The sequence below is a fragment of the Pseudopipra pipra genome, chromosome 5 (assembly GCF_036250125.1).
Source record: "Pseudopipra pipra isolate bDixPip1 chromosome 5, bDixPip1.hap1, whole genome shotgun sequence".
Classification (NCBI taxonomy): domain Eukaryota; kingdom Metazoa; phylum Chordata; class Aves; order Passeriformes; family Pipridae; genus Pseudopipra; species Pseudopipra pipra.
This window is the reverse complement of record NC_087553.1, coordinates 13,629,780-13,642,280: the sequence shown is the minus strand read 5'-3', so window position 1 is coordinate 13,642,280 and position 12,501 is coordinate 13,629,780. Positions and strand designations below refer to the sequence as shown.

At 38.7% G+C, this 12,501-nt stretch overlaps 1 protein-coding gene across 25 annotated transcripts in view; it reads left to right on the top strand.

Annotated features, from left to right (window-relative positions):
- CACNA1C (calcium voltage-gated channel subunit alpha1 C) overlaps positions 1-12,501 on the top strand; it is a 480,151-nt gene that overhangs the window by 74,492 nt on the left and 393,158 nt on the right. For 24 of the 25 annotated variants that reach the window (XM_064654535.1, XM_064654526.1, XM_064654536.1 and 21 more), the window contains exon 1: positions 2,980-3,195. In XM_064654535.1, the coding sequence (XP_064510605.1) occupies positions 2,995-3,195 (201 nt within the window). In that variant the 5' untranslated portion in view covers positions 2,980-2,994. Of the gene's footprint in view, positions 1-2,979; positions 3,196-12,501 lie in introns of those variants that run through there. The other variant, XM_064654541.1, reaches the window with a different exon arrangement.

Here is a 12,501-nt window from a genome sequence, read left to right as displayed (position 1 = left end):
AATGTATGGTGAGGGATAATGCTTATCTAGAAGAAGGGGAAAAGAAACACGTTCCAGTAATCCTGCAACATGTACAAATGCAGTGCAGAGCCAGATCTAATTGTCTGAACATGAGACAGACTGTGCCACAGACAACAGATAACCACTGACACAGAACTGCCCAATGTAAGGGTCAGTGCTGCTTCCCTGGAAAGCCATGGAGAGCTTTTAAGTGCAAGGAGCAAAGCCCTTCTAGTCACCCAAGTCTGATCAGTACAAGCTGGAATTTGAGTATTTGGTGTGAAACACAAACTGAAATAAAATACATCTCCCTTGCATCCCCGAAGAGAAAACAATACTAACCCTAATCACAAGCTAATGGAGTGCTTCAGTAAATACAGAAGAAAATGCATGATTTTAGGCATAGATAAGCAAGTCAAGGGAAGGTAGTACAGAACTTGGCAGTAGTTAGTATGATAAAAAATGAATTAAGGCATTTAAGATAATATGATAATATTATTCCTTTGGGTGTCTGGTGGGATGTTAGAAAGGTGAAAATAAAAAATGAGTATATTAAATATTGCTGACATAGACATATTTTTCAGATGAAGAAGTTGTTAAAAATGCCCCTGTCAATTCTTAGATGTCCTTAAACTACCTGCCTACCTATTCCTTTCTTCTTCAGATGCTGATTTTTAATCCCCCGATTAAGTTTGCTACTTTTTATTGCTTCTGACATAGCTCTGATACCTTAAGCATATAATGATTGATAGTGACTAACAGGATGAAGCTGAGTATTGGTTTAGTTGCCAGCACCCCAGTAACCACATGCCTTTAGAGAAAGCACAGAGTGACATTTGATAGATGAATAAGATCAGCAATGAATGATGGGACTGATGTGTTGTAAACCAGGATACAGCACTGCTGAGATCAAGAGAGGACCAAACAATGCAATTAAATCAGTCCAAAGATGCTGAAGCTTGCATTTTTTGGTTTTGTTTGGTTTTGGGTGAGTTGATGGAAGTGTTTGTTTTTTTTTTTTTCCACCAGAACCTCTCATTGCACATCTAGTGTTTATAAACATGAAACACTTCAATGACAAGTAGCAATATCAAAGGATTGTGATAAGGTTTAATTTTATTCTGTATTCTGACTTTTCCTAATTGCTAAAAACTAATGAGGAAAGCTTAGCTTAATTTGCTGAACCACTGAAGTTTAAGCATAATAGATATTAAATATCATATGGTACTTCAGTGGTGTTTCTTACCCAAAGTTATAGTGTTAAGAGCCTGAAGGTGCAGTTGCATTTATGAAAAAGTAAAACGAATTAATTGCCTTATTTTGCAAAGATTTAGCTGCGTATTTAATTTTCTGCTTTGTCTGCACTGTATTTGTGTGTGTTATATGATTTTATTTTTACAGTGCAATAAAAAGAAGTAAAAGAAAATATGCATAAACAGTGATAAGTTAATAGATGATAATCTTGCCAAAAGAACAACAACAAAAAATCTAGGGAATAAAGCAATTAAGACCAGGAAAGGCTATGGAAATCCAGGTGTTTAAGCAGTACACATTATATAAACAACCTGAGGTATATACCTGAGAAGACTCACTGATATCACATGCAATCTGCCTACCCTGACCTGCTCTTGTTCCTCCATAGTGTCATATATCTCCTACTATTAAAAGGCTTAAGCACAGGAGTCTGGTGATTTTGGAACGCGTTGAGTCTTCCATATGTGAAATGTACAATATATTTGAGTATAAACAGCAGTCAGGTGCCTGGAATTTGTGTTTATCTTGCAGTTCAGCTGCACATTAAAAGACCTTCAGTTTTTTCCTGCTGAAGCCTGCTGAGGACAGTAGTCTGCTGACCAAAATCACCCATGCTGTGTTGACATTTGGCAGCGCTGCAGAGCCAGTCCCATGGTAGATAAATTCAGGCTCAAATGCTCTCTGTGGCACAGGTTATGCTTGGCATTCTCCCTGTCCCATCCTGCTCTTCATTCTCCTCCAGAGTCCTGGTGAGTTATCCCAGAGCTAACCTCCAGGATATGCTTGCAGGCAACTAAATGTAGACAGACTGTAAATCTGGTCTCTAGTCTGAGTTGGGAGACACTTCACAGCAGCTGAGATCAAGGAGTCCACTGAAGTAGATGAAGTACAGTGCCAACAAACCAGGCAGTAGAAAAATGCCCTTTGATTCCAATGGACAGTCAAAGAACATTGAGGTCACACAGGATTTCTTTGTTGAACATTCCAAATGTTTGGGGTTTTTTTTTGTTCCCCCCTTACAAAGTTACTGCAAGGTTGAAATGCCTGTGAATTGTTGCTGGTTTCTCTATCATAAGGAACTCTTAGCTTTCTGGTGTCCCTAATATACTGTGCAGGCACATTTGTAGTCTCTGTGATGCCAAATAAAATGTGAATAAAAGAAAAAGAAATACTCCCTCAAATAATTTTTAAGCAAAACAAGTATACCTGGCAGTGTAAGCACATTTTGGACAGAACCTTTTTTTTTTTCCCTAACAAAATTTATCATCTTTTAAGCATCTAGCAATGTATTCATGTATTCCTTGGACCCTTACATTTAACTTTGAGATATGAGAGAGAAACCGAGAAAGGGGGAAAAGAAATACAGCAACAACAACAAAAGAAAAAAAAATTCCAAAAAAAACCCCAAGGAAACCCAAACCAAAACGTTTGTTAAAATTATTTGAGAATTTGTAAATGCAGACGGAAAAAGACCAAGAGAAACTAATCCCAAGAGGAACAAAGGCAGTCCTTTTAGAGCAGGTTTCTGTTAATAAAAATAGTACAGCCACACTAGAAGGAAAATGGGGAAAATGCAATCTAAATAAATTAAAGAAGAAAAAAACTTTTTAGAAATCTGTGTTTACTCTGGCACGCGACTGGCCTACACTGCTTTTGACATATTAGGAAGATTCTTGGCTGGAAGCTCCTAAAAGCACTTAAAAAGGCATATGCTTCTTTTCAGAGTATAAGGGGCTTGGAATGCTTTCTTTAAACAGAATTCTTATAAATTTTTTTTTATTTTATGTTATTTTGTGTGCACATTTTGGAACAATTTCCTTAACTCCATTCCTCAGACCATTTGAAATAATTATTTTACTGACTATTTTTGCCAATTGTGTGGCCTTAGCTATCTATATCCCCTTTCCAGAAGATGATTCCAATGCCACCAATTCCAATCTGGTAAGTCCTCGATGGTGTTTTGTCTTGCTGTTTTGAAAGTCCTTTTGAAAAGGGATCGTAGAGACTGTTGAAGCTGGGGAACATAAATATATCCACCAACTATGAGAACGTAATAAAAATTGGGTTTGATTGCTATGTCTTGTTTATTCACATTAGCACCTGTTACAGTTGAGCTGGATTTAGAAAAGAATGTTCCAAAAATTGTGCAGGTGCTGTGTGTGGTGTTCAGGTTAACAAATTTCTGCATGCTGCAAAAGTGCTTGGTAACTTTTAAACTGCAGGTATTTGGGGAAGAAATCCTTCAATCAGGGATTATATGGTGGTTTTTGTCTTCCAATGTGCTGTTGTGAAATTGATACTGTCCTCCTCTCAGGTGATACCCGAGAGCACAGCTTGATGACTGATTTCTGGGAAGTACATTCATGCTTGCATTTCAGACACGTGTATTTATTTGGTTGAAGAGTGTTTGTGTGGTTTTGATTTTTTTTTTTTTTTAGTTGTAGTTTTTTTTTTATTCTTCTCTTATATTGGGGCAATATAGCTTTTCTTCTGTCACCACTGATGCTAGTGTTGGTACTTTGGGATAGAGCTGTCCATATAAAAAGGCAAGAGTGTTTACTTTTGGCTTAGCATGAAGCCATAGCCAAGAATTTTGTCCAGTAAGGGCACAACACAAAACAGCTCTGGAACACAGTTCCCTGAATTAGCAGAAAACTTTTTTTTTGCTCTCAAGTATGTGAACAAACCTCCTATTTGTCTGGTTGAATCAGGATGAAAACTTACTCCCAGAGTTTAGGAGCTGGGAGGTTATTTCCTGATTAAAATTTATTGAGACTTAAGAAATTTTAGAGCAACAGAGGAGAAAAACAAAAGCCAAACTTCTAAACTAGCGACAACTGGGATGGCTGACAGACATTGTGATTCAAAAGATTCATGCTGTTCTTGGAAGTCAGTCATTTGATTAAATATCTCTTGAAGTTTAATAAAACACATTACAAACTTCATGAATTGCTGAAACAGTACTTCTTTGTTTAAAAAAAAGGAAAGGAGGGGGGAGTAAAAAATTTGTAGTTGAATGCATTTGCACTGTAACTCCTTTAAGAAACTTAAAAATAGGAGCAGAAGGTGATAAATGATTGTTAACTAATCTCTATATTCAAAATATACATGAGCTGGTCTTTTTTCTCTTTGGCTGCTCCTTGTTAGCATGACTGAGTGTTTAACAGTGGTGAATTGTGGTATAGATGTTTAAAAAACTTTGGTGTGGCACCTCTCAAAAATTACTGTCTTTAATAAAAAGCAGATTTAATCGATCCTTTGGTGAAAAAGACAGTATGTTCATTGCATGTTCTGACTTCCAAGGCTGAAAGAGGAAAACGAAGCAGATTTGAAGGTCAGAGGATCACAATTTGTCTTGAGTTTGATTGGATGTGGGTATTTGCCTTAATTCAGTGAGGAGGCTGCTGGCTAATACTGGGTTGGAAGTATGTTCAGAGCTGAATGAGCTATATTGAATCTGTTCTACAATCCAGAAATGTGTGCACCTCGCTATTCTGCATCTGTTTTGCAAGACATCTTTTGCATCATTTGGTCAGTCTATGAAAACACTCATGTTGTTTGTGAGTAGGATTTAAAAAAACCCAGCCAAGCAAGAATTATCATCTCAGGAAAGTTTGGAAATGTTATAGCCTTGAGGATGAGGAGGCATTGTTAATTTATCTAAATAGCTGTTTCACAGAAGTAGAGGGAGAACAAAGTTAAATGAGGAGTCTGCTTGAGTCCACTTTTTGTTCTTTGTGTCTTAATGGAAAAAAAATATTAAAAATGGAAAATGGGATGCTAATGTATCCCATGAGGGGCTTGTATTGGTGCAATCAAGGCTCTCTTCTACACTAGAGATCAAACCCTTGAGCTCTGACTGCTCAGTAGCTTTTGGTCCTATTATCTCTTGTTAGTCTGTGTTTGTGGATTTTGTGTGTTTTGTGGGTTTGTTGTTGTTGTTTTCTCAGTGATATACATGTCTCTTGGCATGGATATACTGCTGTTGAGAAACACACTTTTGGAGTCATGTGCTGCACTTTGTGAGTAAAGTCCTGAGAAACAGAGAGGGGAAAGAGAGGCAAATGGGTGAGATAAGGGTGGAAAAAATGTTAGTTGTGTTTTAGAATGGGGTGAAAGAATAGATGAAACTTGGAGTTAAAGGAAAGGTATTCCATAGGGCAGGAACTGTACAAGAGTGGGCCTTACTGTCAGAGAGCCAAACCGTACATGGAAGAGACTAGAAAGAAGCTGGGGTTAATAATATGTTTGTGTAAAAGCTCATCTCATTCTCACTTCATCTTTTTCATCTTTTTCTACCTGTGAGCGTGTATTTCACCATCAAATTTATTTTGTACCTGTGAAGTCCTTGAGCTCCAAAGGCCTTAATGTGATACAGGCAATGAGTGTCTGTGTGCAATGTGTGCACAGAGGTGTGTACTGAGCCAGAAGTGTGATCAGATGTGTACAGAATCCTTGTAGGTGCCCAGAAGAAATCATCCCTGTGTGAGAACTCTTGATTCACTTCCCTTTTGTAATTTAGTCTTTTTAGGGTTAAAGCTACCGCAGAAACTCCCTCATCCCTGGTTTCCTGAGCCATCCCTAATATCTTGAGACATGAGAAACTTCCTACAGAAAACGTGATGGGCGGTAACTGTTTTACAGGGTCTGAAAGTGGCAGTACAACAGTTTTCCAATAAGCTGCCACGTTTCCCTTAGGGACTGAATATTCCTCCTCTAAGGGTTTCTTATAACTTTTCAAACAAGGTGACTGAAGGAAAAATTCAGTCAGTTGTTTTTAACAAGATAATGGAGTAGAGGGTGGTGAGGGAAGAGAAAGGAATTCTGGATTGTGCGAGTGGCTTCTTTCCTTCTCTGTATAAAAGTAAAAAATGATACCTACGTAATGTTTTGATGAATAACTTCTCTGTATGAAGTTCATACCTGTAACCAGCCATTGGTCAAACAGGGCACACATAGTGCTGCATGCCTTCCACAGAAGTCTTGGAGGCTCATTTACCTGTACAAAACCATGTCTCCATTTTAATAAGCTTTATCTACAAGTTGTATTTGATGTGATGCCACAGTGATGAGCACTGGAACTAACTACAGAAGAGTCCAGTGAAGAATTCCTTCCCTTTTGCAGGAACTGTGAATAGCTGTTATGTATTACAAGTTTAGGCCAAATACCACACAGATATTCTGACTGTTTCTCTGCAATCTGTCTTCCTATAATAATAATTCCTGCAAATCCTCAAGTAATTTTTATCAAGTCTAGGGATGGTAACTTGGACTGTGAAGCACTTTCATTTTCTAAATGCACATTTATACTAAACCCCAAATTCCACATTTTTATGCTGCCTGCAGTGTCTTTGTCACTGGCTTTAAGAAAAATGCCAGAACAATATAATATACTCATAATAAATGCTTGAGATTGGCTTCAGCAATTTTTATATGTTACTTCTGCAGTGTGTTCCTGGAAAACTATTGAACTTGCACAAATGGAGGGGAGTTGTATTATGTGCAAAATTTTTTTGGCATTAATGAAATTGCTGAGACTTTGTTTAAATTTACTTGTAAAGTACATTTCTGTGCAAAGAGCCATTGTGTATTAATGCAGTCAGGAAGATTGGAGCTAGTTTGAGGGGAATTAAAGTTAGCCTGCATCAGAGGCTGCAACTGATATGGAGGCTTTCTGCTTTTGTCCATGCAATTATGTATTAGAACAGAGATAACAGAATAAAACTATAGACTGCCTAAGATAGGAAGCTGAGAGGAAAATGTTTCTGTCACTTTACTGGCAACTGCAAATGGCACAAGCCTGGACAATGTCACAGCATGGTGATAACATAATGAGGTTAAGACCAAAGTTTGCAACACGTTCCAGGGAAGGCAGCTCAGTTGGTTGTTTATGCTTTGGATAAAGAGCAGGAGAATATTCCTAGTGTTGTTTTGATAGCTCTGCTTTCCCTTTCTTGTCCTGATTACAGGAAGGAAATCCTGTTGTACACTAGTTAAATTTAAAAAAAGATCTCTCGTGTTTATATGTGAGCTTCTAATGGGGTGTCACCCTCAGACTAATTTGTTAAACCTGAAATAGGACCCTGTGAAAGGAAAGATGGGATTTCTGCTTGCTTGTTAGTGCTTTTGTCAGTTTGTGTCTGCCTACAGAAAGGGGGCTTGCCTTTCAGGAAGGTATGGCTGCTTTATTAACTGATGATTATGGTACTATCCACTTGAGCTGGTGATTCATGTATTAATAAAGAAGAAAGTGTCTTAAGTTTTATTTTTTTTTGTATTTTCAGCAGGCTGACACAATGCATGTGGATGTGACTGTCTATTATGTTTCTATATATTGGCACAACAAACTTAAGCATTTTTTTGTGTCCAGAATTCTGGAGTCACCAGACTGAACAGTCTCTTAATTTCTGTTGTGCAGAGTCAGAAACTGTTAGAGAGCAAAGTGTGGGTGAGAGGGTCAGGAAAAGAAAGGGTGGCTTTTCTGCATAAGGGTGAGGAAGAATACTGCACAAAGGCTTTTGGTTCTGTGATGTCATTGCTATCATGCTCCTGTGTGACAGTTTCCAGCTAGTAAGTGAATAATGAGAGATGCTAACATCAGGGGTGAGGTGCAGGGTGGGATAAAGTGCATACCAAGCTAATAAACTCTGATAGGTTTATTACCTTGGGCCTCGTGCCAGCACTGCTACAGCTGGGGGAGGTTATAGAACTTGAAAAGTGAGGAATAAGTGACAGAAGCTGGAAGAGGGATGCTGAGGAGTTTGGAATGGGACGGGAGTCAGGATGAGGAGAAGAAAGGAGATTTTGCCAAAAAATCCTTCAGGACTTCTTCCAGAAAGATTGTGAATCACTGTTTGATTCTAAGGAAGTTTAATATGATGGAATTTAGGCTCAGCATTTCCCAAAGTTCTCAGAAGTCCTGCCTCTTGCAGAGAGAGGCTGATGCTCAGCATGTCTAGGTGTAGTGAAACACAGGGTGGAAGAATAAGCTTTGGGTTTGAGAGCAAGATATTCAAGCTGGTCTGCTGGTCCTAGTGTTGGTAAACTGTGTGGCCTTGGATAAATTGCTGTCTCAAGTTTCCCATCACACAGACCATTAGAAGAAATACTGTAGAAAGACTGTCAAGGAAAGAATAAAATCTGTAGCAATCAGTTCCAAGACAGTTAGTTTTCACTAACTGGAAAAATAAAGGTAAAAAGTAGCATTTTTTTTTTCCTAACACAGTGGTGTAATTTCCTAGGCTTTACTAAGATGGAACTGGTAAAGTGAAGATTGACATCTGTGTTACTAGCAGGACCAAAACTACTGGGTTTCCTGAGCCCTGATCCAATCCCAGCCTTCTGCTTCTCTTTATACCAGTGGCCCCAGTGTCCTCAACCAGTCTGTGCTTCTTTTTGTTTGCCACCTCTTTGCCTGCTCTGAGATCTCTCATATGTGTGTGTCCCTATTTTTTGTTGCTTTTTAGATTCATTATCTTTGCTTTGCCAAGTAATTTTCCTCCTTCCACTACAACTTCTACCAGACCTGTCCCTTTTGCTTTTTCTTTTTCCTTCTAACTTCAGTCTCCCTTCCACAGTGGTTTCGTATGTTTCCCACCTGTTTCCTCATTTGATCTCAGTGCTATGTTCACTCAGCTTCAGCTTCCTGACCACTTCTCTTGTTAATTCTCCTCTTAAATTCTTTTCTGCTCCTAAACCTGGTCTCTGTAATCAAGTAATTAATCCCAGTGCACATTCTAGGCTTCTTCTTTCTAGCTCCGTTCTCAACACATTGGTCTCCTAGTCTGAGCCTGTCTCTGGTTTGGCCTTAACTCTTTTGCTTTTGAGATCAGTGTCCTTCCCAATGCTGTCTGGATGCCAGCAGTAGAAATACTGAGAGAGCAGCCTCAACTCAAAGCTCAGTTGCTTTATTTCACCTTGATTCAGAGCAATGAGAACAGTCATTGTATGGGTCCTTGAAGGCCTCTGTAGCCCTTGCTCAGCTCTGTGGATGTGACTCACATTCTGGTCTGCAGAAGCTGTAAGATCATAGAATCATAGAATGGTTTGGGTTGGAACAGATCTTAAAGATCGTCTCATTCCAACCCCCCTGCCATGGGCTGGGACACCTTCCACTAGACCAGGTTGCTCAAAGCCCCATCCAACCTGGCCTTGAACACTTCCAGGGATGGAGCAGCCAGCAACCTGTTCCAGTGTCTCACCACCCTCACAGTAAGGAATTTTTTCCTAATATCCAATCTAAACCAGTTCTGTGTCAGTTGGAAGCCATTCCCCCTTGTCCTATTGCTACAGCTCCTGATGAAGAGTCCCTCTCCAGGTGTCTATGAAGTCTCCATTCAACCTTTCCTTCTTTAGGCTGAACAGCCCCAATTTTCTCAGCCTGTATTCATAGGGGAAGTTCTTGATTAGTATTTGTAATGGCAGTTTGGGTTTTAAGTCTCAGCAGGTCTCTGAGGAGCCTGTGCAGAGGGACGTTTTCAAAAGCCAATTTGGCCACACTTAAGTGGGTGGGCAAGGCAAAAGATGCAGCCCTGGCACAAAGGCCTGTATTGTAGTGGTCTATATGAATTGTTGCAAAGAATATGTTCACTAAAGGAAATAGTTGTTGAGTATTTTTTATTAAACTACGATAAATCAGTGGATATTAATAAACTGGTTTTTTTTCATACCATGCACAAATGTTCAGCCTGAGACAGAAAGCAGCATGGAAAACTCATATTAGCTGGTAAAATCACAATTAAAAGCAATTGAAAACAGTATCTTAATAATTGAAAGGGTTGGGTAGCTTTAACAGAAGTAGTACTAGAGGTTCACCTCCATTAATATCTTCCATATTAGAACGTAACATGGTGCTTCACTGAAGGAGTGACATATTGAAAAGTGGCATAATAGGCTTTCAAAATTAAATAATGAATTATATCTAATGCTGTAATGAAATCAAGTACATTTACATTAGGCAGTATGTAACATAATAAAGAAAAGAGGATTAGGAGACCAAGGGGGAAAAGTAGGTTTCAGATATGATTTGAAAGTGAAATATGTGCTTTTGAGGCAAAATTCGACTATTCAAGAAGGGCTGACCTGGTTTAGAGGAGCTGCAGAGGAAGGACCTTTGTATAAACAGCTCTAAGACTGGTAGAAGAAATGGATACTCATGTTCCTTATAGTAAGACCTTAAGTGTAATTTTTGTGTAAGTAGGACTTAAAGAAATAGTAACTTGAAATTTGCAGGTTGTACAGTTCTGTGTAAGTGATTTTGAAATTTTAATTATATATTCTGGTTCTGATTGATGGCAAGTTTATTGGTGTAGTCCAAACATTAAGCCTATTATCCCATTTCTTTAGACAGCTCTGATTACCATTTTCCCTTTCATTATGTATAGGCTTTCTAAAATCTTTGACTTAACAAGTGTGTTAGATTTTTTTTTTTTCTTTAGGTGGCAATTATCCTTGTTTATCAATCCTCAAGTTCACTGTAGGATTTTTGTGTGTGTGTGTGTGTTTTGTTTGGGTTTTGTTACTACTTGTTTTACCTGTTCAGGAAAGAGGAAAAAAATGTGGAAGCAGGCCAAATAAGAGTATTTAAGTACTGTTGTTTTCACTGTAGTCTAATTCCTGCCACTGCAAAAGTAACAGTGTCTTTCAAAAGCAGTGGAAATTTCCAAAATGCCAGGTAGTTTTTGTATTCTCCTTTTGATACAAGTATCCTTGTCATTCTGTAAGTCTGTGGGATGTCAGACTTCTGCTCATGAGTTCTTCAAAATCCTTTTAATGACATTAGGAAATAAGCATCCAGAAAATCTAGAAATACAATGGAACACATATGACCTTTCGATTCCTTCATGTATAGTTTGTATTATATTACATTCTTGGGTTTTTAGTCAGGCAAACTTCCCGCTGACTTCACTGGAGTTCACTTGACTGTCACCCAAATCCAACCACTGATTTAGTGCATGCCATTGAAAAACAATCCTTGGAACACTGGGCTTTGCTGACATCTACAAAATCATTGACTCTAAAGGCAATGCTCCATGTACTTGTGCAAACTAGAAAAAAACCCCAACAACTTTTCATAGTTCCCTTAGAAATGAAAGAATGGATGTGCTGCTTGCCAAGGGGCAGAATCGCCGAAAGGGAAGAATATGTTTTGTGTGTTCGTCACAGTTTTGACGGGCTATTCCTCTCAAGGACAATTCCTATTTTTCCCCGTGTTTTCTAACTCTTAAAGCATGAGGGTCTGTATGACAGTCTGTACTTCCAAGCAAAGACCATGTGTGAATTTGAGCCTTGAGAAATGTGCTGGGCAATTATGATTGAGTTTGCCTACAACCTCGTGGAAGAAAATCTCTTTTCTTCTTGTATGAAAACCATGAAAAGCCTTTGCTTAGCAAAGATATTTCTCAGTTAAGATGATGATGTTGGGAGTTGACCAGTTAGGGAAAGACTTCCAGTAAGCAGCACGAAATTAGTGTCTCTTCAGTATGTTGCATTTCTGGTAGATGCTGTGAACTTGGCATAGTGGATTATCTCCTTAAGATATCCTTAGCTGGTTCTGTTTCAGCTAAGCCTAAGCGAGGGAGCTGGACCCTTTTTGGATAACAGTGTTTTTCTAACTTTTTGCTATAACCTTAATAATTTGTGATGATCTGTGGGACAATAAGGAATGCATATTTTGCTCCACTGAGACATTTTAATGGTGTACAGCTTCAGAGTTTTATACGTGTGTGATATAAATTAATGTCTTGGTGCTCACACTGAGCTTATCCATGGAGACTACTTTAGGCTTGGATGCTGAACAGCTGGCCAAAGGAGCACACCTGCTCTTTGAAAGCTGTTACCCTCCTGAGGTTGCTGCTATACAGTTTCTTTAGAGTCTCTCTAACAGTGGTGTCACCACTTTAGCCCCATGCATTAAATTTGGCAATGGCACGAGCAAGATGCCCAGCTCCCACAGTATAAGCTTTCCAGAATGGAAATGGCATGTATGGATGTGTTGGCAAGCATGCAACTGTTTTTCAGGCTGTCCTCATAAACTTGCACTGGTGGAGAATTTGGGGTTTTGGAATTCATCCTCTTCTGCTGGTTTGCTATTGTCTGTTGCTTGTAAAATCTGTATTTAGGTAGCTTATATTAGAAACTGAAGCGAACATCTTTTGCATGTGATTATCTTCATCTGGTATGTTGAAATGTTTTTCTAGTTAACAATAAATGTGCTTAATCTTTCACTATTACTCTTTGATCTGAAGC